A 24,427-nucleotide genomic window follows, 5' to 3' on the forward strand; every position below is an offset into this window, starting at 1 on the left:
ATCAAGAAATGTGCCATTTGCCAGGCAGAGGTGGAAACACTGAGTTGCTTCATGTGTCAGAGGCACAAAAGTATCTAATTTAATAATCTAATCTAACTTCATCTAACATGGTCTAATAACATTGGTCTAACATTGGTCTAATAATCTAACCTAGTCAAAGGTCCAGCCTGATCCAATGGCTGGCAGTTGAAGTTAGACAAGTTCAGACTAGAAATAAGGCACAAACTTTTAACGGTGGTAGTAATTAACCAGTTTCGCAGTATTGTGGTGGATTCTCCATCACTGGCAATTTTTAAATCAAGACTGGATTTTTTTTAAGTGACTTGCTCTAGTTCAAACAAGAATTAATTCAGGGAACTCCTATGACATGTGCTCACTTTCAGCATACAGACTCCACACAGTTTGCACACCAGAAACCTACCTGGGATAAAAATAAACAAAAGTTTATAGATTGAAATAAGAACTAGTTAAGGCGAAGCAAGTTGCACAGAAAATAAACATAAAGACACAACCTCAGGCTTTACACTTTCAAATGAGATTAAATCGTTTTTCTGATAAAAGTTACCTATTGCCTTAAAACAATTTCCCAGTTTACCCCTAGGAGGAATCCAGCATTTACAGACAGCCTTCTGGTGCAAGACTGTCACTCACGTTCTGCATGCTTGGCAGTTCAAATCCCTTACATTTTAAAAGGGTTTGCAGGTTTTTTTGTTTTAAATTAAGTCACTGTAGACATTCAAAGTGGGGAAAATCTCCTTTCTGTGGCATGGTCCACACTAGGAAGTTATGTTGGTATAAAAATCCATATCCCTGAGCGACACATTTAAATTGACTTAACCTTGGTGTAGATAGTGCTAGGTTGATGGGAGAATTCTCCTGTCGACCTAGCTACCACCTCTTGAGGAGGTGGATTACCTGAGCCAATGGGAGAACCCCGCCCATAGGCTTAGGTAGTGTCTTCACTGAAGCACTACAGTGGTGCAACTGTGGTGCTGTAGCAGTTTACAGGTAGACATACCCTTAGTTTCTGAAGACTGGGGTGGTCTTTTCAGTTTCAAGCTGTTTCTATTTACTTCGATGATTCCTTATTTTTTTCTGGGCTGGACAATGGATAGGTGCTTGAAGCCATTTTTGTCTGGTTGGGGAGGAGCACTTCCTGCTTGATCGCTTCACCGCCCATTTGTGAGGTGATGCTGAAGTTGCACGACAGTTACATGACAATGTTCTATATTTACACACACATACATTCATAACCATGACCTGTCTACACAACTCATAATGACTTGAGTTCAGTGCATTACAAGCTTTCAGGAAAGATCTTACTCGATATACATTGGCTATCCAATATCTTGACAGATGAAAGGAAATGTGACACAGTTGGTCTGTCAGTGGTTCTTAGCAATGGTGTGGGAAAGAGCCCGATTTGCAAGTGGCAGACCTTCCCACAGTGGGTACAGGTGCACTCGCCAAATGGAGGTTGAAGCACACTCTGCTTCCTGACTCACCTGCCAGCCTCAGACTGGGCTCTCTGATGGCTCCCTGCAGTGACTGCACCAGCCGGGACTCGGCTTCTCCAGACTGAGCGATTGTGGGCAGGATTTTCCCAATTGTCAGGGGAACGCTGAATTTCTTGAGGCCTTGCTTGACCTTGTCGCTGTATCAGACCTTTGGCCTTTCTCTGCATCGCGGGTGGTTCTTAAACTGGCCATAGAGCACAGCGTTTGGCAGATGATCCTGAGGCATGCACTCCACGTGTCCCAATCAGCGAAGCCTGCAAGCATCCAGCATAATCTGCATAGACAGTAGGCCGGTTCGTTGAAGGATTTCATTAGTGACAATTCATTGGTCCCAAGTAACTCCAAGGATTTTTCTAAGACAGCAGAGGTGGAAACTGTTCAATCTCTGTTCCTGCTTGGAGTACGTAACCCAGCTTTCACAACCATAAAGGAGGGTACTAAGGACACGAGCCTGATAGATGAACACTTTTATGTTCAAGGTTAGCAACTTGTTCTTCCAAACACATGAGGTAAGTTTGCCCAAAGTGACAGAAGCTTTGTGATTCTAGCATCAAGTTCCCTATCAAGGTTAAGTGAGCTGGTAAGAATTGAGCCAAGATTGCAGAAGTGACCCACGTTATCCAGAGCTTCATTATTGACATAGATTTTAGGTGGAATGTTGGTACCTTGTGACATGGCAACCGTTTTCTTGATACTGATTACCATGCCAAACTTGGTGCATGCATCAGAGAACTTGTTCATAATGACCTGCAATTCATCGGGTGAATTAGAGACAAATGCAGTATCATCTGCGAAAAGCAGATCCCAAAGAGTAACCTGGGTGACATGCCTTTTGCTCTGGAATTGTCTGATGTTAAACAAGCCACCATCCATCCTCGATTCAATTAGTACGCCAGATTGATCATTTCCAAAGGCATAATTAAGAAGAATAGAGAAGATGCCAAAGCCGGTGGGTGATAGGACTGTATACTCTGACAGTAAAATAACATAGTGTGCAATCAGTCGGCTTAGCTGCTTCATTTGGGGGGGTTAAACCTTCTGTTCTTCTCTTGGGGTGTCTGGACCCTCATTGTCACAGTTTCTTATGTTTTTTGTTGTCCTCCTTTTTTCGATCATCCACCAAGTGGTATCCAGTCAAGAGGCTGTCTAGGAATGTCTTTTTTACATCTGTACAATATGCCCAAACCACTTCAGACTTCTCTCTTGAATCATTGTCTCTGGAGTCTTTTGACTCATCCTTAGCAACACATCAGCTTTAATTATTTTATCCTGCCAGTGGACATCAAATACTTTCTGCAAGCATCTCTGACTAAATGTGTTAAATTTCCTGTTGCAGGGTTTTAGCATTTGCCAAGTTTCAGGAACACACTATAATGTGGGTATCACAATAACACTATATAACGTTCTTGGTTCTTGTGTGAGCCTCCTTATTTTTCTGAATATTTGTCAGAAATATTTGTCAGAAAAAGCTCCATTTGTCTTCCCAATTCTTGCCTTCATCTCCTTATGGAACTGGCTGTCAACGCTGATTGTGCTTCCAAGCTGTATGGCCTGGTTAATGAGTGTGTATTCTTCACCATATGTACCATCATTGCTGACTCCTATTTCAATGATCATGACTTTCATTTTCTTTTGGCTGATTTTGAATCCTACTTTGGCACCCTGCCATTTAACATTGATATTAGTCTTTTTTCATGGCATTGCCATCTGTGTCCAACAGAACAATGTAATCTGCAAAGTTAGATTTTTCCTCTACTCTACATAACTCCTGTATCTTCCTTTGATGTTGCTCTTCACATCATGTAATTTAACATAATGCAGGAAAGAAGTGATAAAATACAATCCTGCTCCCCTCTAGTGATGATATCAAACTAATCCATGTCTCCATTTACTGTTCTTACACGGTATTTTGAAACTTAGTGTCACTGGTCAAGATATTGTACTATCTCTAGGAAGCCCATATTGTTGCAAGAGCTTTCAAAGTGACTCTATGAATGCAGTTGAAAGCTTTTGTGAAATCTATGAAGTTCAAGACTAATCTTCTCTGTTAGGTGAGCCATTTTTTAGTCAAACATCTCCGGGTAAAAATGTGATCAACACGCAATCTTTTCAGTCTGAACCCTGCTTGCTCATTATGCAGTTTTTCACCTATGACCAGTTTGATTTGGTTCAATAGTATACAAAGAAACACTTCCCTGGGTGCTAGAAGTTTTTGTTCCCCAGGTACATAATGTGATCAGTCATCCCTTAACCTTCCCTTCGATAGACTCAAGGAGCACAATCTGTTTAGTTTATAATTATAAGGCACGTGCTCCAATCCTGTAATCGTTCTTGTGGCTCCTCTCTGACCCCTCTCCATTTTATCAACATCCTTCTTGAACTGTGGACACTAGAACTGGATCCAGTATTCCAGCAGCAGTCACACCAGTGCCAAATACAGAGATAATATACCCTTCCTACTCCTACATGATATTCTCCTGTTTATACACCCAAGGCTCATATTAGCCCTTTTGGCCACAGCGCTGCACTGGGAACTCCTGGTCAGCTGATTATCCACTAGGACCCCCAACTCTTTTTCAGAGTCAGCATTATCCAGGATCGCATCTTCCAACCTGTAAGTATGTCCTGCTTTCCTTGCTACTTGATGTAGACCTTACATTTATCTGCATTAAGACATATTGTTTGCCTGCACTCAGGTTACCAAGTGATCCAGATCGCTCTGTATCCATAGGCGATGTCACCTCTGCATGTGTCATGAGTGAGACAGTTACTAGATACTGTGTCCTATTCTGAGCCTCAGAAAAGAAGTACAAGAATGAGTTGGAGTCTGGAGAACCTGCCTTATAGTGACTAAAGGTGGCTTGATCACAGTCTACAAATACATAGCTGGGGAAGAGACTTCTGAGAGCAGCCTGCATGTTCATCTCCCATAGAAAGGCAGAACAAGATGCTGAAGCCCAACAAATTCAGACTGGAAATAAGCTCCAGGTTTTTATCAGTGAGGGAAATGAACCATTAGCACAACTCACCCTGCGGAAGGGTGGATTCTCCCTCACTTAAAATCAGTAAATGGATAGTGGGCGTCTGTTTTTAAAAGACTTGCTCTGGCTCCGCCACACATTCTGGGCTGGATGAAGGAGTCACTGGTGGGATTCTCTAGCCTGGGTGATGCAGGAGCTCAGACTGGATCATGACGACAGGATCCACCTAACAAAGAGAGGGAAGAGCATCTTCGCAGACACGCTGGCTAACCTAGCGAGAAGGGCTTTAAACTGGGTTTGCCAGGGGACGGGGACCTAAGCCCAGAGGTAAGTGGGGAAGTGGTATACCAAGAGGAAGCACAAGGAGGAGGGTGCAACAGGGGAGCCTCCTGATTCATACTGAGAAAGTAGGGCACTCGGCTAGTTATCTTTGGTGCCTGTACATGAACACAAGAAGCTTGGGAAATAAGTAGGAGGAATTGTCAGTCCTGGCACGGTCAAGGAATTATGGTGTGATTGGAATAACAGAGACTTGATGAGGTAACTCACATGACTGGATCACTGTCATGGATGGGTACAAACTGTGAAGGAGGGACAGATGGAGGAAAAAAAGTGGAGGAGTTGCACTGTATGTAAGAGAGCAGTATACTACTCAGAACTCCAGTATGAAACTGGAGAAAAGCCTGTTGAAAGTCTCTGGGTTCAGAGTTGAGAGCAACAAGGGTGATGTCATGGTGGGCGTCTGTTATAGACCACCAGACCAGGAGGATGACCTAGACGAGGCTTTCTTCAGACAACTAATGAAAGTTTCCAGATGACAGGCCCTGGTTCTCATGGGGGATTTCAATCACCCCGACAGCTGCTGGGAGAGCAACAGAGCTGTGCATAGACAATCCAGGAAGTCTTGGAAAGTATTGTGGACAACTTCCTGGTACAAGTGCTGGAGGAATGAACTAGGGATTGTGCTCTTCTTCACCTGCTGCTTACAAACTGGGAAGATTTGGTAGGGGAAGTAGAAGTGGGTGGCAACCTAGGCAGCAGTGACCATGAGATGATCGAGTTCAGGATCCTGACAAAGGGAAGAAAGGAGAACAGCAGGATACGGACCCTGGGCTTCAGAAAAGCAGACTGAGTCCCTTAGGGAGCTGATGGCCAGGATCCCCTTGGAAGCTAATATGAGGGGGGTCCAAGAGAGCTGGCTGTATTTTAAAGAAACCTCATTGAGGGCGCAAGTACAAACCTTCCTGATGTGCAGAAAGAATAGCAAATATGGCAGGTGCCCAGCTTGGCTTAATAAATAAATCTTCAGCGAGCTTAAACACAAAAAAAGAAGCTTACAAGAAGTGGAAGGTTGGACAGATGGCCAAGGAGGAGTATAAAAATATGGCTCGAGCATGCAGGGGTAAAATCAGAAAGGTCAAGCACAATTGGAGTTGCAGCTAGCAAGGGACGTAAAGGGGAACCAGAAGGGTTTCTACAGGCATGTTAGTACAAAGAAGAAGGTCGGAAAAAGTGTGGGCCCCTTACTGAATGGGGGAAGCAATTTGGTGACAGATGATGTGGGAAAAACTGAAGTACTCAATGCTTTTTTTGCCTCTGTTTTCACAAACAAGGTCAGCTCCCAAACTACTGCACTAGGCAGCACAGAATGGAGAAGAGGTGAGCAGCCCCCAGCAGTGAAAGAACAAGTTCAGGGCTATTTAAAAAAGCTGAACATGCAGAAGTCAATAGGGCCGGATGCAATGAATCCAAGGGTGTGAAGGGAGTTGACTGACGTGATTACAGAGCCATTGGCCATTATCTTTGAAAACTCGTAGCGATTGGAGGACATCCCGGATTATTGGAAAAAGCAAATCTAGTGCCTATCTTCAAAAAAGGGAAGAAGGAGGATCTGGGGAATTACAGACCAGTCAGTCTTACCTCAGTCCCCGGAACAATCATGGAGCAGGTCCTCAAGGAATCCATATTGAAGTACTCGGAAGAGAGGAAGGAGATAAGGAACAGTCAGCATGGATTCACCAAGGGCAAATCATGTCTGACAAACCTGATTGCCTGCTATGAAGAGGTGACTGGCTCTGTAGATGTGGGGAAAGTGGTGGACGTGATATACCTTGACTTTAGCAAAGCTTTTGATACGGTCTCCCGCGGTATTCTTATTAGCAAGTTAAAGAAGTATGGGTTGGATGAATGGACTATGAGATGGATAGAGAACTGGCTAGAGCATAGGGCTCAACGGGTAGTGATGAATGGCTCCATGTCTAGCTGGCAGCCGGTAACAAGCGGAGTGCCCTAGGGGTCGGTGCTGGGCCGGTTTTGTTCAACATCTTCATTAGTGATCTGGAGGAGGGGATGGATTCATCCTCAGCAAGTTTGCAGATGACACTAAGCTGGATGGAGTGGTAAATACGCTGGAGGGTAGGGATAGGGTACAGAATGACCCAGACGAATTGGAGGATTGGGTCACAAGAAATCTGATGAGGTTCAGCAAGGACAAGTGCAGAGTCCTGCACTTTGGACGGAAGAATCCCATGCACAGCTACAGACTGGGGATCAACGAGCTAGGCAGCAGTTCTGCAGAAAAGGCCCTGGGAGTTACAGAGGATAAGAAGCTGGATATGAGTCAGCAGTGTGCCCTGGTTGCCAAGAAGGCTAATGGCATATTGGGCTGCATTAGTAGGAGCATTGCCAGCAGATCGAGGGAAGTGATTATTCCCCTCTATTCGGCATTGGTAAGGCCGCATTTGAAGTATTGTGTCTAGTTTTGGGCCCCCCACTACAAAAAGGATGTGGACAAATTGGAGAGAGTCCAGCGGAGAGCAACAAAAATGATTAGGGGGCTGGAGCACAAGACTTATGAGGAGAGGCTGAGGGAACTGGGCTTGTTTAGTCTGCAGAAGAGAAGAATGAGGGGGGATTTGATAGCAACCTTTAACTACCTGAAAGGGGGTTCCAGGGAGGATGGAGCTAGGTTGTTCTCAGTGGTGGCAGATGACAGAACAAGGAACAATGGTCTCAAGTTGCAATGAGGGAGGGCTAGGTTGGATATTAGGAAAATCTCTTTCCCTAGGAGGGTGGTGAAGCACTGGAATGGGTTACCTAGGGAGGTGGTGGACTCTCCATCCTTAGAGGTTTTTAAGGCCCAGCTTGACAGCCGAGGCTGGGATGATTTAGCTGAGGTTGGTCCTGCTTTGAGCAGGGGGTTGGATTAGATGTTCTCCTAATCTTCCATCCCTAATCTTCTATGTTTCTATGATAACGGTCCTTTCTGTCCCTAAAATCTATGAATCAACATACTGTGCCTCACTTCTGCCCGCACTGAACCAGCTGGACCCTACCCCCTTTGTCCTGCATGGTTGGTCCCCATGCAATGTCCCCAAACTCAACTCGCCAAGCCAGGAGCACTGGCTGGGGTGTAGCGACAGCAGGGGGCCCTATAGGGAATGGGGCAGGGGCTCTGCCGGGTAAGGGGGCTCCCAGTTACTCTAGTCTTAGCCTTCCAGCAGGAGAGGCCAGTGGTGATGTCACTGCTGGACCTGGGCTACCTGAGGAGCTAACGCATGACCTGGGTTAGGAGGCTCCTAGGAGCTCTTTGCAGGCCTTAGCTGGCCTGGCCCTTCCCCTGGGCCTGGCTTCACACTCCTGCTCCCTTATGGGAGGTGAGGCCCCAGCCCGAGAGTGGAGGTGCTGTGGGTACAGAGTCTGGGCCTGGCCCAGCGGTCTCCCTTTTGTCTCCTGTTCCGGGTCTTTGTCCCTCTCAGAGTTCTCAGGGGCATGGGCCCTGGGTCCCCTGGCTGGGGATGTTCTCGGAAAAGGAGCTATTTGTGGAGGTTCAGGGAACTGGTGGGATCCTGGGACAGCCTGCCCACGAAAAAAGAGGAGAGCCCAGGATATTTGGGGCCAGGAGCGCCGGGTTGAAGAAGCAGGGTCTCTATCTGTAGCTCAGCTTGTCCCCTATGGCGGTGACAGCCCCACAGCAGCCCTGGGCGTGGGCGTGGGGTGCCCTGACAACAGCAGGGGGTCCCAGGCCCAATGTGAAGGAGAGGTTTCCCAACTCTCATGTGCTGAGACCCGGGCGTTTCTCTCCTGCCCCCTTGACACTGAGTCACTTGAAAGACCAGGAGGAGGCCCTCCAGCAGGGCTGCAGCTGGAGAGGGCAGTGAGGGAAGGTGAGGAGCAGGTCCTGGGCTGGCGAGCTGTCAGCCCTGCAGCTTCTCTGATGTTCTTTCCCATTGCTAGCAGATGGTCTGTGCTGGTGAGTCTGCCTGAGGGAGAGGGAGGGTCTTGGCTGGGAGTCGGAGGGGAAACGCAGGCTCCATGGAAAGGCAGCACCAATGGGGCAGGGGCAGGGGCAGGGAGATCAGCCGGGGAGTGCCAGGCCAGCCTGTGCTGCAGGCTTATCACCCCCCAGCTTGGGTTTGGGCAAGGACACGGGGGTAAATCTGTGGAGCTCACTCAGCCTCTCTGCCCAGTAGCTTTTCGTGGGCAAGTCCTGAGATATCCTGGGGCCTGGACACCAGGAAGGCTAAGACTAACTAAAAGCTTGAGTTGTAACGGCCTGGCACCTGGCACCTCCAGCACCCTACTGCTATGCAGGGGCCAGAAGTGCCCATTGCTGAGCCCCTCCTACTCGCCTCTACCTGACCCCACCTGCAGTTTGCAAAGAGCCGCGTTCTCCCGCCATCCCCTGAACCGCTGCACTGAACACAGTAGCTGCTCTCAATGGACCTAGCTTAGGTGCAGAATCGCAGCACCGCACAGGTGGGGAGATATTTACCTTCGCAAGCCCCTGTGTGGCAGGGCAGGGCCGCCATCCCCGTGTACAGCCAGAGAAGTGAGGCCGTTTCCTGCGGTCACGCAGAAAGTCTTTGGTGGCGCCTGCTGGGAACTGAACCCGGGCTTCCTGAGTCTTCCTTTTGCATCCTAACTACTGGGCCCTCCTGTCTCTTCCTTGTGGAAGTACTTGCAGCCACTCGGCGTAAGAAGCCCTGGCAGAGGGGCATGAGGATGGGTGGGGAGCTGGGCCTGGCTGCTGGGCTCCAGACCCGTTGGTGCTGAACATTGTCTCTAGATGCTGCTCCTGCTGACATAGTGCCTCTCCACCAGATCACGGCCACGGACGCAGACAGTGGCCCCTTCGGCTCCCTCTCCTACTCCATCGGCTCTGGCATCGGCAGTGTTGTCCCCACACAGTTCAGCATAGACGAGCACACGGGGCAGCTGTGCACGGTGCAGGGCCTGGACCGCGATGAGGGAGCCACTGCCTATGACTTCACCGTCACTGCCGTCGATGGGGTGAGCGCTGCTGAAAGGAGGAGGGGACCCTGGGGAGGGGGCTGAGTGATGGGGAAAAGGGGGATGAAGTCCTGGGGTGTGGGGGGTGGAGCAATGGAGAAAGGGGGGATGGCTGACGTGGAGTGAGTGATGCCCCCAGCCTAATGATGTTCAGAGAGTTATCCCTGTCATCCGAGCAAGAGTTATCCACGTCCCTGTCCTCCTCCAGGGTGGCCTGAACTCCATGGTGTACGTGAAGGTTTTCCTGGAGGATGTGAATGATAACCGGCCGGCGTTCTACCCCCTGGAGTACGCGGCCAGCATCAGCACACAGAGCATGCCGGGCACAGCAGTGCTGCGCGTCACGGCCCACGACAAGGACGAGGGCCCCCATGGGAAGGTGACGTACCACATAGTCTCAGGGAACTCGCCCCCTCTCTTCTCTCTGCACAAGGACACAGGTAAGAGCCCTTGGCGCCTGCAGCGCAGGCCCTGGCCAGGCCGGGGGGAGAGGGAGTTTCCCCAGGGGGTTCTCGGTCAGCCACAGACAGAGGGGATAGGGGGACATGACAGCTGCCAGTGTTACTGTACAGTGCACTTGTCAGCTCCAAAGAGGAGCAGCCCCAGCAGCCAGCAGCCCCTCTCTTCTCAGCCCCATACCTCCCTGCTCAGCCAGAGCCAGCTCTGCTGAGCCAGCCCTGGGGTTTGCAGCTCATTCCCAGCGCTGGGGGCCCCTGCAGAGCCCCAGCCCACCAGGGCTCTGAAAGTCAGATTGCTGAGAGGGACATACCTAACGGCTCCCTGGGCAAGGGCTGGCTCCCTCCCCCGAGTCCATTCCCCTGGGCCCTGACTTTGCTCCCTCAGGCCCAGAGCTGCCTCTTCTCCAGACACCAACACTGGGGAGTGGTAAACCTTGATCTGGACCGCTTGGTAACCTGGGCGCAAGCAAACAATATGCAATTGAATACAGCTAAACATAAATGTGTCCATCCAGGAAGGAAGAACGTTGGTCTAGGGGACATAGTATCCTGGGGAGCCGTGACTGAAAATATTTGGGGGTTGTGGCAAAGAATCAGCTGAACATGAGCTCCCAGTGTGACACTGTGGCCAAAAGGGCTAATGCAACCCTGGGATACATAAACATCTTGAGTAAGAGCAGAGAGTTATTTTACATCGGTACTTGGTACTGGTACAGCCACTGCTGGACTCCTGCGTCCGGTTCTGGGGCCCACAGTTCAAGAAGGCCCTTGATAAAGTGGAGAAGGTTCAGAAAAGAGCCAAGAGAAGGACGAAAGGATTAGAAAACTTGCCTTAGAGTGATAGACTCATGGAGCTCAACCTGTTTAGCTTAAGAAAGGGAAGAGGAAAGGGTGATCTGATCACAATCTGTAAGTACCTACCTGGGGAACCGGTATTTCATAATGGACTCTTCAGTTTAGCAGAGGAAGGTTTAACACTGTGCAGTGGCTGGACATTGAAGCTAGAAAATGCAGAGTGGAAATAAAGGGTAAATTGTTGACAGTGAGGGTAACTAACCACTGGAGCAATTTACCCAGGGTCACTGGCGATCGTTTGTCTGAAAGCTCTGCTCGAGGAATGTTTCTCAGAGTCCTGAGCCCATCCCTCTGTAGGCCTAGGGCTGCCTACTTCCTCATGGCCCTTTCCACAGTGCCTGGCCCCAGCCTTCACCCAGACCCAAGGCAGCTTCCCTCCCTGTATCCCTGACCACATTCCCCAGACCCAGAGCAGCTCCATACCCATGGCCCATTCCCCAGGCCCTACATTCCCCCTTGGCCAGGGCCAGGTCTGAGGCCCGTTCTAGCCTGAACTCCACCCCTCTCCCCTCCACCCCCCAGGATCAGCCGGCTGATCTCCCCACAGCCAGCTGAGGGAAATGGGGCATGGTTTATGCTTCCAGCCTGTCCCAGGACTTGGCCCCTCAAGTCCCCTTAGACTTTTCTAGGACTGATGCGTGCAGGTCTGAATGCAGTGGGGAGGGGAGTAGGGTCTCCTCAGAGCGCTGTAGAGAGGGGCTGGGCCTCCTTGCCTCAAGATGTAGCTCCAATCTCCCACCGCATCTGCCAGGCCCTTTTGCTGCACCTCTCCCCCTGGAATCAGTCTCTGCGGTTGGCATCTCTCTCCCAGGGGCCTGTTTCTGCACCCCAGAGCAGGGAAGGGGAGGCGGGCACAGGCTGTGGACACAGGGTGTCGTGTTCGGCCCTTCCCCTAGGCGTCTCTTTCTCTCCCAGGTGTGGTCTCCCTCTCGTGGTCCCTGAGTGACAAGGCCAACACTCTGGTGCGGCTGGTCATCTCGGCACAGGATGGGGGGGGGCTGTCAGCCCAGCCCAACGCCCAAGTGAACATTAGCATCGTGGCTGGCACGGTCTCACCCCCTGTCTTCGAGCAGGCGCAGTACTTCTTCACAGTGCCTGAGGACACCCAGCAGGGTGCAAGTGTCGGGGCGGTCCGGGCGCATAACCCCCCAGGTATGGACCCACCACAGCCCCCATAACACACTGGGCCCATGTTTCCATTCCTGGTCAGTTCCAGAGGTCCAGCACTCCTGCCCCACTCTGCACAGTGATCCTGCTGGAAGCTCCCCGCTAGCCTGTGGCCTGCCCTCCCCCACGCGCCCCCCCCAGGGCTCCCTCCACAGCCCACGGCCTGCCTTCTCCCACAGTGTCCTCCCTAGAGTTTCCTGCACAGCCCATGGCCTGCCCTCCCCCACAGAGCTCCCCTGGGCTCCCCGCACAGCCCGCAGCCTGCCTTCCCCCACGGCACTCCCCCTGAGTTCCCCCCACAGCGTGTAGTCTGCCCTCCCCCACGACACCACCTGCTGGGAGCTCCCCACACAGCCCATGGCCTGCCTTCCCCCATGGCACCCCCCCCCAGGTTTCCCTCACAGCCCGCAGCCTGTCTTCCCCCATGGCGCCCTCCCTAGAGTTTCCCTCACAGCCCGTGGCCTGCCCTCCCCCATGACACCCCCCCACAGCATGTGGCCTGCCTTCCCCCATGGCGCCCCTCCTTGAGGAGCTTCCCCCACAGCCAGTGCCCTGCCCTCCGCTGCAGTGCCCCTTGCGGGGCAGTCGGGTGGTTGAGCAGAGCCCTGCTCTCACTCCCTTTGCTTTATATTCCCTTGTCCCCAGGTCACTCTGATGACATCTTTTATTCCATCTCCTCGGGAGATCCCCATGGCTATTTCTTCATCGACTCCAGCTTGGGACAGCTCCGTACCAGCCTCCCTCTCGACCATGAAGTCCAGGCGGTTCTGGTTCTGGACATCCAGGCCCGGAGTGGCTCGCCTCCAGCCTACAGCAACACGCAGGTGAAGATTTCCGTGTCAGACGTGAATGACAACGCTCCAGCCTTCCTGGCGCCTTCTGACTCCATCCTGCTGCCAGAGGCCACAGAGGTGGGGAGCACGGTGTACACGCTGCAGGCGGAGGATCGGGACAGTGGTGCCAGTGGGCAGGTGCACTTCGAGCTGGTGTCGGGTGGGGATGGCCTCTTCAGCGTGGAGCGCTCCTCGGGGACGGTGCGGCTGGTGGGGGCGCTGCGGTACGAGACCAGCGCCGCCTACGGCCTGGCCATTGTGGCACGGGACAGCGGTGCGCCCCAGCTCAGTGCCACCTTCACCCTGCTGGTGCACGTGCAGGCAGCACACGACCACGGGCCCATCTTCGACACGCTTACCTACCGTGTGGAGGTGCAAGAGGGCACGCCTGTCTCCACTCGCTTCCTGCAGGTGCGGGCCCTGGGCCGGGAGGCGGGAGCCACGCCCCTCACTTACCACCTGCGTGCCGATGGAGAGGCCGCCAGCTTTGGCATCGTGCCCGAGAGTGGCTGGCTCTACGTCAAGAGTGCACTGGACCGGGAGACGCGGGACCTGTACATGCTGACAGTGCTGGCGTCTGCAGGGGCAGGCGGCGCCAGCAGTGAGGTCAGGAAGACGGGCACCAGCACCGTGCGGGTCAGCATCACTGACGAGAATGACAACAGCCCCCGGCTCAGCGAGGAGCGCTACTTCTTCACCGTTCCCGAGAATCAGCTACCTGGCAGCAGGGTGGGGAGGGTGACAGCCAGCGACCGGGACACGGGGCAGAACAGCCGCCTCACCTACCGCCTGCACCAGCATGACCCCAACTTCCTCATCCACATGCAGTCTGGTGAGAGGCCCTTGCAGCCTGGAAGGGGAGGGCGAGCCCACCCCATTTGGATGTGCAGGGAGGGGCCAGCGAAGCTCAGGAGGGGGCGACTGTGAGGGTGGAGCAATGCTGGCCCCAGTGTGGCACTAGGGGGTGCGGGTGTCAGGGAGGGAGGTGGGGGCAGCATCATGCTAGCTGAAGCCTGTATCAGTCAGTGACTCCCTGCTCTGAGAGGTGCCAGAGCCGGCCCGCGGCACAGTTCTTTGTGTGGGGCTGCCCTCCCCATCCCTCACCCAGAGCTCTTATGGCAGGGGTGATGTCCGCAGCTCTTTGGGCAAAGCCAAACCCATCCCTGAGCTACCGCAACACCAGTGAAGACCAACAACAGCAGCTTCCATCCGCCCAGCCCAGCTCTCAGGGCAGCAGAGCCCGCAGCATTGCTAAGCCAGGACAGAGGTGCGGAGACTCAAGAAAGCTTGTCAGGAGGGATATAAGCCATCCCAGGGGCCATAAAAGGGTGTCTGACCAAGGATGGGTTTGGAGGGGTCACACCCACAGGAGGGAGTCGGTGTCGGCTTGTCTCACTGTCCAGTGCTCTCACCTGGGGTTTACAGTGTGTACCTGCTCTGGGTAAGGGGCCCTGCCCATGCTGTGTGCTGGGTTCCCCTGCCCAAACCAAGCAGGAGTTGGTGTCAGTGCTGCTGAGGCTTTTTCTGCATTCACCAGCCACTGCCGTGTTGGCCCCAGGTCAGGCCAGCGGCCTGATGGAGCTGCTGTGTCTCTCTTGTCATCAGCATTAGCTCAGCTGTCCTGCTCCTCCTCCTCTGCCCTAACCTGGCATCTTCCGCGCATCGCTGCTCTTGATGGCTGGGACAAGGGGCCGTGTCTATGTGGGGTGTGGTAGGGAAGCCTTATGGAATTTCGGAGAGCAGCTCTGACCACATTCCCCCAATGAACAGCTGGCTCCCTTCCCACAGCCCTTTACCCAGGCCTTATCCTGTCCCCACCATCCCAGGGCCATCTACCTCCCCATGGGCTGTTCCTTCGAGCTGGCTACCTCCCCAGAGCTCATTCTCCAAGACAATTACTCCATCCCTGCATCCCAGGGCCATCTCTCTGCCCACAGTCCATTCTGCAAGCCAGGGCTCCCCTCTTTCCCTGGGGGACAGTTCCCCAGCTGGAGTTGGAGCCCTGCCAGAGCCCTCCTGTGGGAGCTGCTATCTGGGGGCTGAGCTATGTCTTTGCTTCTCCCTGGCAGGAGAGCTCACTGCCAAGCGCAGCCTGGACCGGGAGCAACAGTCAAGCTACCAGCTGCTGGTGATCGTTCAGGATGGGGGGACGCCACCCCGCAGCACTACGGGCACCATCTATGTCACAGTGCTGGATGAGAATGACAACGTGCCGGCGTTCCTTCACGTGCTGGGGGGGCGGGAGCTCTTGGTGCAGGTGAGGGGGCAGCTCAAGAGCTTCCACTGCAAGTTGTGGGGGTAGGATCTCAAGGTGCAAGTTGTGGGGGGGTGAGGGGTCCGGAGCTCTCAGTACAGATCGAAGGGGTGGAGGGCAGAGCTCCCAGTGCAGGTTGGGGAGGCACGAGCTCTTGGGGGGGAAGCACGCCTGTGCAAGTTGGCTGGCAGGAGAGAGCTCCTGTGGAGGTGGAAAGGGGCAGACCAGGGTTCGGAGGAGAACGAGTGGTGGAGGGAGAAGGAGAAGACTCCTGGTACAGGGGTGGCGCGATGGAGGAGGGAGCGCCTGGTGCATGTGCCTTAAAACTGGCCAAGAAGCTCTCTCAAATCGGACTGGAGAGACGCTGGTAAAACTTGCCGATGACACACAAATTGGAGCGGTAAGGAATGCTCATAAAGCGTGGCCTGGGTTGCTTGGTAGACTGGATTCATTTGCACAACATGCAAATGCAAGGTCATGCATGAGGGAGAAAGAATGCAGGTCTCAGCTGCAGGAGGGGGGCTGTATCCTGGAATGCAGTGGCTGAAAAGGGCTTGGGAGTCCACCAGCTGAGAATGAGCTCCAGTCCCATGCTCTAGCTGCGAGGGTGAGTGTGACCCTGGGCTGATAAACAGGGGAATCTCCAGTGGGAGTAAGGAGGTGGTATTGCTTCTGTATAGAGCAGTAGAGTCTGTTACCATAACACTGCCCTTCCAGAGCTGGCAGTAGCTTCTGGGAATGGGTCAGCGGGGGTGATCCAAAGGCTAACAAACTCCCACGGGCCGGGGTGGCATCTCCATATCTTTTTGTCTTCAGATCCAGCCTGGCTGCCTTTCTGGAAGATGCTTTAGTAGACATTCTGGCCTTAAGATCTGTGAATCTAGAGTAAGCAGATACGAGGAGGAGCTGAGAAAATGTGCCCTTGCAAGAAGTTTGGGGACCACTGACCTAGAGAGATCAAGTGTGCCTCATTTCAATGCCACGTAGATTTTGTCAGTAGTGGTGAGCAGGGCCTTCTTGTCAAGGGGAATGCCAGCAGCCTGGTGGCCTGTATGTCAGCAGTTAGGTAGTCTCCAGGGCTGAGTGAGGGGTGAATGAAGACAATGTCTCAGGGTACGTCTACATTACAGCTGCTACAGTGGCACAGCTGTGGAGCTGCAGCTGTACCCCTATAGTGCCATAGTGCAGAGCCTTCCTACATTGACAGAAGGGGTTTTTCTGTTAATGTAGGTCCGTAACTCTCAACCTTTCCAGAGTACTGCACCCTTTCGGGAGTCTGATTTGTCTTGTGTACCCCAAGTTACACCTCACTTAAAAACGACTTGCTTACAAATCAGACATAAAAATACAAACGTGTCCCAGCACCCTGTTACTGAGAAATGGCCGACTTTCTCATTTTTACCATATCATTATAGAATAAATCGACTGCAATATAAATATTGTACTCATGTTTCAGTGTCTAGTATATAGAGCAGTATAAACAAGTCATTGTCTGAAAGTTTAGTTTGTACTGACTGTGCTAGTGCATTTTATGTAGCCTGTTGTGAAACTAGGCCAATATCTAGCTGAGTTGATGTGCCCCCCTGGAAGACCTCTGCGTACCCCAGGGTTACACGTGCCCCTGGTTGAAAACCACCGATGTAGGTAATCCACCTCTCCAAGAGCTGATAGCTAGTTCAACAGAAGAATCCTTCCCTCTATCTTGCTGCGTCTACAATGGCGGCTAGTCAACCAAACTGCAATGCTCAGTGCATGACACTTTTCCCAGCTCTGAGCCACGTAGCTAGGTCATTGAAGTGTAGACCACCCTCAGTGTTTGCGTGTAGTCTGGTGTCGGTAGCTCCTGTTTGCCATGCCTGACTTACACCTGAGGTTTACTGTAGCAAAGAAAAGATGCTGGACTTAGTCCTCCAGCACTCCTGTGCTTTGTTCCCAGTGTGTTCCATAGCATATGTAAGGGGAGAGTGCTCATTGGTTTGTAGAGCAGGACCAACCCCAACTAAATTGCTTTCTATGATGAGGTGACTGGCTCTGTGGATGTAGGGAAGGCGGTGGATGTGATATACCTTGACTTTAGCAAAGCTTTTGATAATGTCTCACACAGTATTCTTATCAGCAAGTTAAAGAAGTATGGGTTGGATGAATGGACTATAAAATGGATAGAGAACTGGCTAGAGCATAGGGCTCAACGAGTAGTGATCAATGGCTCCATGTCTAGCTGGCAACTGGTCACAAGCGGAGTTCCCCAGCGGTCGGTCCTGGGGCCGGTTTTGTTCAACATCTTCATCAATGATCTGGAGGATGGGGTAGATTGTACCCTCAGCAAGTTTGCAGATGACACTAAGATGGGGGGAGTGGTAGATACCCTGGAAGGTAGGGATAGATACAGAAGGACCTAAACAAATTGGAGGATTGGGCCAAAAGAAATCTAATGAGGTTCAACAAGGACAAGTGCAGAGTCCTCCACTTAGGAAGGAAGAATCCCATGCACAGCTATAGACTGGGGACCGACGAGCTGGGCAGCAGCTCTGCAGAAAAGGACCTGGGGGTAACAGTGGATAAAAAGCTGGATATGAGTCAGCAGTGTGCCCTGGTTGTCAAGAAGGCTAATGGCATATTGGGCTGCATTAGGAGGGGCATTGCCAGCAGGTCATGGGAAGTGATTATTCCCCTCTATTCAGCATTGGTGAGGCCGCGTTTAGAATATTGTGTCCAGTTTTGGGCCCCCCACTACAAAAAGGATGTGGACAAGTTGGAGAGAGTGCAGCGGAGGGCAACCAAAATGATTAGGGGGCTGGAGCACAGGACTTACGAGGAGAGGCTGAGGGAACTGGGCTTGTTTAGTCTGCAAAAGAGAAGAGTGAGGGGGGATTTGATAGCGGCCTTTAACTACCTGAAAGGGGGTTCCAGGAAGGATGGGGCTAGGCTGTTCTCGGTGGTGGCAGATGACAGAACAAGGAGCAACGGTCTCAAGTTGCAGGGCGGGAGGTCTAGGTTGGACATTAGGAAAAAGTTTTTCACTAGGAGGGTGGTGAAGCACTGGAATGGGTTACCTAGGGAGGTGGTGGAATCTCCATCCTTAGAGGTTTTTAAGCTGCGGCTTGACAAAGCCCTGGTTGGGATGATATAGCTGAGGTTAGTCCTGCTTTGAGCAGGGGGTTGGATTAGATGACCTCCTGAGGTCCCTTCCAACTCTAATATTCTATGATTCTAAACCATCCCAGCCAGGCTTGGTCAAGCCGGGCCTTAAACACCTCCAATGGTGGAGATTCCACCACCTCCCTCGGTAACCCATTCCAGTGCTGCACCACCCGCCTAGGGAAAACCTTTTCCTAATATCCAACCTAGACCTCCCCCACTGCAACTTGAGACCATTGCTCCTTGTTCTGTCATCTGCCGCCACTGAGAACAGCCTAGCTCCATCCTCCCTGGAACCCCCTTTAAGGTAGTTGAAGGCCACTATCAAACCCCCCTCATTCTTCTATATTGCAGACTAAACAAACCTAGTTCCCTCAGTCTCTCCTCATAAGTCTTGTGCTCCAGCCCCCTCATCATTTTTGTTGCCCTCCGCTGGACTCTCTCCAATTTTTCCAAATCCTTTTTGTAGTGGGGGGCCCAAAACTGGACACAGTACTCCAAATGTGACCTTATTATATTGGTGGGAGAGCTCTCTCCCAATGACATAAAGTGGCTACACAAGCACTATTTCGCTCGGGGTGTGTTTTTTCACACCCCTGAGCAACAAAAGTTTTGCCGGCATAAGTGCTAGTGTAGACAAGACCTAAGTTGGAGTAGCAAGGTAGTTAAATCGGCAGGAGCAAAATTTTAGTGTAGACACTTACATAGTAAGACACTTACATGAACTATAAAATGGATCAAGAACTGGCTAGAGCATAGGGCTCAACGAGTAGTGATCAATGGCTCCATGTCTAGCTGGCAGCTGGTCACAAGTGGAGTGCCCCAGGGGTCGGTCCTGGGGCTGGTTTTGTTCAATATCTTCATTAATGATCTGGAAGATGGGGTAGATTGCACCCTCAGCAAGTTTGCAGATGACACTAAGATGGGGGGAGTGGTAGATACCCTGGAAGGTAGGGATAGGATACAGAAGGACCTAAACAAACTGGAGGATTGAGCCAAAAGAAACCTGATGAGGTTCAACAAGGACAAGTGCAAAGTCCTCCACTTAGGACGGAAGAATCCCATGCACAGCTACAGACTGGGGACCGACGAGCTAGGCAGCAGTTCTGCAGAAAAGGACCTGGGGGTTACAGTGGATAAGAAGCTGGATATGAGCCAGCAGTGTACCCTGGTTGCCAAGAAGGCTAATAGCATATTGGGCTGCATTAGGAGGAGCATTGCCAGCAGATCGCAGGAAGTGATTATTCCCCTCTATTCAGCACTGGAATGGGTTACCTAGGGAGGTGGTGGAACCTCCATCTTTAGAGGTTTTTAAGCTGCAGCTTGACAAAACCCTCGCTAGGATTATTTAGTTGAGGTTAGTCCTGCTTTGAGCAGGAGGTTGGACTAGCTACCTCCTGAGGTCCCTTCCAACTCTATGATTCTATGATAGTTAGGTCGATGTAAGCTGCCTTGCATCAACCTAACTCTGTAGTGCAGACAAGGCCTAAGACAATCCACCTCATGCTGTGCAAAGCTCCAGGCACTGCACTTGGTCTGATCAACAACTCCGAGGCCTGGCAAATTTGTACCAGCATCGGGCTGCTTAGGATATTGTATTTAGCTGCCTCTTTTTGCTCACATGCTTAAAGTAGCATTGCAGAATCCTTAGAGTTAGAAAGTTTTTCGTACTATCTAACCTAAATCCCCCTTGCTGAAGATCAAGTTGATTATTTCTTGTTCTTCCTTCAGTGGGCATGGAGAACAATTGATCCCCATCCTCTTTCTAACAGCCCTTCATGTATTTGAAGACCCCCCCTCAGTCTTTTCTCAAGACTAAACATGCCCATTTTTTTAACCTTTCTTCATAGGCCAGATTTTCTCAGCCCACTGTTGTTGATCTCCTTGGGACACCCTCTAATTTACCCACATCTTCCTCACTGGACACCATAGTCCAGCTGAGGCCTCATCAGTGCTGAGTAGAGAGAGATAGTTACCTCCCCATCTTACATAAGACCCTCCTGCTATGCCCAAGGATGATATTAGCCTTTTTCACAATTGCATCACTTTGTTGCCTCTTATTCAATTTGTGATCCACTGTAACCCTCAGATCCTTTTCAGCCGTAATCACCTAGCCAAGTGGTCCCCATTTGTGCATTTGGGTTTTTCTTCCTACGTGGACTATTTTGCAGTTGTCTATTGAATTTTGTCTTGTTGATTTCAGACTAATTCTCTAATTAGTCAAGGTTGTTTTAAATTCTAATCCTGCCCTCCAAAGTGCTTGTAATGCTTCCCAGCAGGGTGTCATCTGATGACGACTGCTTCCCCTTATCCACTGGGCTGGTAACCCTGGGAAAAATGGAAATGAGATCGATTTGGCATGATTTGTTCTTGACAAATCCATGCTGGCTATTCCTTGTAACTATTATACTCTAGGTGCGTACAAACTGATCGTTCAATACTTCTTCCCAATATCTTCCCAGGTATTGAAGTTAGGCTGACTGGTCTACAGTTCTTTGTTCCCCTTTTTAGCGAAAGGCATTAAACACCTCAGCTTTCTTGATGTCATCAGTTGTTAGCTCTCCTTCCCTACTGAACAGAGGACCTACACTTTTCTTCATCTTTCTCTTGCTCCTAATGCATTTAAAGGCACTGTTCTTGCTGCCTATTATGTCCCTTGTTAGACGTAACTCATTTTATGCCTTAGATTTTCTGATTTTGTCCCACCATGCTTGTGCTATTGTTTTGTACTCCTCCTTAGCAGTTAGTCCGTATTTCCACTTTTTGTAAGATTCCTTTCTGATTTTTCAGGTAATTAAATAGCTCCTGGTGGAGCCATACTGGCCGTTTACTATTCTGCCTGTCTTTCTCTTGCATCAGGATAGTTTGCAAATGTGCCTTTAATATTGTCTCCTTTAGGGCATGTGTATACGTCCGGCACTGTAGCAGTGCAGCTGTTCCGAGACAGCTGCGCTGCTGCAGCACATCTGGTGGAGACGCTCTCCCATCAGCATAATAAAACCAGCTCCAGGAGCAGCAAACGCTCTGCTGGTGGGAGAAGCTGAGTGTAATACGTGGCTTAGGGGATGGAACAGGCTGTAGTGTAGACATAGCCCTAGAAATTGCCAATTCTTCAGAACTTCTTTATCTCTTGTGTTTTCTTCCCATGGAACCTTACCCACCACTTCTCTGAGTTGGTTAAAACCTGCTTTTTGGAATGCCATTGTCTTTCTCTGCTGCTCACTCCTCCTTCCTTTCTCTAGACTCATGAAATCTGTCATGAAGATAAAGCTTGCTGCCGCAGCTGTTGGCAGGCAGCTGCTTCTTCTGCTAACTTCCCCCAAAGTCTTTTATTTCTAAGAACCCCAAAACAGAGTGTTGGGTGGAATAGTCCATCCTCGCGTTATTGTGTTCACCAATAGGCCTCATTTCTGACACAGCCATTTTGATTCATTGATTTCCGGTCCCCTGCTCCTCCTGTTTACCAGTCATAGTCTTGACACAAGCCTTGAGCGGTGTCAGTAAAACCCTTTCTGCTAGGACATAGTCACTCTTTCGGTCTCTTTTTGGCACCTTTTCCCATCCACATTTGCTATTATAGGTTATTGTGACACTTTATAAACTTTCACTCACTCTTTACAGTTGAACTCACAATTAAGGTCAGTTCGTAGGCCCGGTATCAGAACATGTCCTTGCTTAGGAAGACGGTTGTTGTGAGGATTGTGCTGCAGGCTGTGGGTTATGGGGCGCTGTGCTGGGCGGAGTGTGAGTGTTGTGAGGTCTGTGCTGGAGAGATGTGGGGGTCCGTGCAGGGAGGGTTATAGGACCTGTGCTGGGGGATCTGTGGAGGTGTGTGGTGGAGTGAGGAGAATGAGGGCTGTGCTTGGAAGGTCTTGGGGTCTGTGTCTTGGTGGAATGGGGGGCATGGCTTCTGCTGGGGAGGGGTCTGTGCTGGGAGGATCCTGGGTTCTGTGTTGCAGGGGCCGGGGGTTGGCCGGTGTGATGGCCCCAGCTCCCCTCTCTATATGGCAGGTGCTGGAGGAGAAGCCATCAGGGCTGCTGGTCGCCTCCCTGCAGGCCAAGGACCCAGACGAGGGTGAGAATGGGACCATCTTCTACTCACTAACAGGTAATGGAGGGAAGGGGGCCAGCTGTGTGGCACCATCCCCGCCCGTCATTTCCCTGTGACTATGGTCCTGATCGCCCCACAAACGCCACCCCAGCCTCCCCCAACATGTTTGACCCGCTCCAACCCCGCAGCCATCTTCCATGCCACAGCGTCTCCTCTTCTCTCATCAGGGGCTTGGGCCGAGCGCTTCACGCTGCACATGGCCACGGGGGAACTGCGTACAGCTACTGTCCTGCGCCGAGCTGACCGGGCCGAGTACATCTTCACCGTGACAGCCAGTGACCGAGGCATGGTGCCCCGCAGCACAGCAGCTGTCGTCCGCATCCAGGTACGTGGGTCCCCGACTCCTCCCCCACGGCCATCGTCCGCATCCAGGTACGTGGGTCCCTGACCCCTCCTGCACGGCCATCGTCCGCATCCAGGTACGTGGGTCCCGACCCCTCCTGCACGGCCATCGTCCGCATCCAGGTACGTGGGTCCCTGACCCCTCCTGCACGGCCATCGTCCGCATCCAGGTACGTGGGTCCCCGACTCCTCCCCCACGGCCATCGTCCGCATCCAGGTACGTGGGTCCCCGACTCCTCCCCCACGGCCATCGTCCGCATCCAGGTACGTGGGTCCCCGACTCCTCCCCACGGCCATCGTCCGCATCCCGGTACGTGGGTCCCCGACTCCTCCCCCACGGCCATCGTCCGCATCCAGGTACGTGGGTCCCCGACTCCTCCCCCACGGCCATCGTCCGCATCCAGGTACGTGGGTCCCCGACTCCTCCCCCACGGCCATCGTCCGCATCCAGGTACGTGGGTCCCCGACTCCTCCCCCACGGCCATCGTCCGCATCCAGGTACGTGGGTCCCCGACCAGTCCCCCACAGATCCCACTCCCCCCTCACATCCCCACCACTGCTCCATAGACCCTGTTCCAGCCTCATCTCTTCCAGCCCCGCAGGCCCCACTTCAACCTTCCTCTCCCCACCGGCAGGTGCTGCCATCTTCCCGGGTGCTGCCACAGCCGGACGCCGCGGTGCTGACCCTGCGGCCGGAGGAAGGGGTCAGACCCGGCTCCGTGATTGGCTCAGTGGCTCCGCCGGAGCCTCCTGCGCAGGGACAGCTGACCTACACTCTGGTGGGCGGTGGTGGGGACGGCACCTTCGTGGTGGACAGCCAGACGGGGGAGATCTATGCGGCGCGGGAGCTGGACTACGAGGTGGGGGCACAGCACACGCTGCGCGTGAGCGCCGAGGACACACAGCACGGCTACCCGGCCAGCCGGCTGGTGCTGGTGCAGATCCATGTGCAGGACTGCAACGACCAGGCGCCTGCCTTCCCTGAGGACCCCATCACTATTGTGGTGCCTGAGAACACCCAGGCCGGTGCTCCCATCTTCACCTTCCAGGCACCAGATGGGGATGGCGCCGGCCCCAACAGCCAAGTGTGCTACAGACTGCTGCGCCAGGAGCCCCCCGGCCCCCACTTCCAACTGGATGCCCACTCCGGGTTACTGAGCCTCCATCGGGGGCTGGACCGCGAGGCTGCCCCCTCCTTTCTGCTGGTGGTGGAGGCTACGGACCAGGCCCGCAACGTCAGCCAGCGCCGCTCCACTGCCGTCACTGCCCGCATCTTCGTGACAGATGAGAACGACAACGCACCCGTCTTCCTCTCGCCAGCCACCGTCAGTGTCATGGAGGACCAGCCCACGGGCTTCGTGGTGCTGCACGTGGTGGCCCAGGACGGAGACCTAGGCGAGAACGGGCGGGTGAGCTACACACTGCAGGCAGGCAACAGCGATGGCCGGTTCCACCTCAGTCCCAGCACAGGTGAGAGGG

At 52.5% G+C, this 24,427-nt stretch overlaps 1 protein-coding gene across 1 annotated transcript in view; it reads left to right on the forward strand.

Moving 5' to 3' along the window:
- Positions 1 to 24,427, forward strand: part of DCHS1 (dachsous cadherin-related 1) — an 87,724-nt gene that overhangs the window by 26,367 nt on the left and 36,930 nt on the right. The window contains exons 2-9 of the mRNA XM_067544905.1: positions 9,602 to 9,790; positions 9,999 to 10,230; positions 12,019 to 12,255; positions 12,916 to 13,935; positions 15,173 to 15,360; positions 22,507 to 22,603; positions 22,774 to 22,931; positions 23,584 to 24,418. Coding sequence (XP_067401006.1) covers positions 9,602 to 9,790; positions 9,999 to 10,230; positions 12,019 to 12,255; positions 12,916 to 13,935; positions 15,173 to 15,360; positions 22,507 to 22,603; positions 22,774 to 22,931; positions 23,584 to 24,418 — 2,956 coding nt within the window. The remainder of the gene's footprint in view (positions 1 to 9,601; positions 9,791 to 9,998; positions 10,231 to 12,018; positions 12,256 to 12,915; positions 13,936 to 15,172; positions 15,361 to 22,506; positions 22,604 to 22,773; positions 22,932 to 23,583; positions 24,419 to 24,427) is intronic.

This window comes from Emydura macquarii, unplaced genomic scaffold (assembly GCF_026122565.2).
Source record: "Emydura macquarii macquarii isolate MOO-44397 ecotype Brisbane River unplaced genomic scaffold, CSIRO-AGI_Emac_v2 contig_1032, whole genome shotgun sequence".
NCBI lineage: Eukaryota > Metazoa > Chordata > Testudines > Chelidae > Emydura > Emydura macquarii.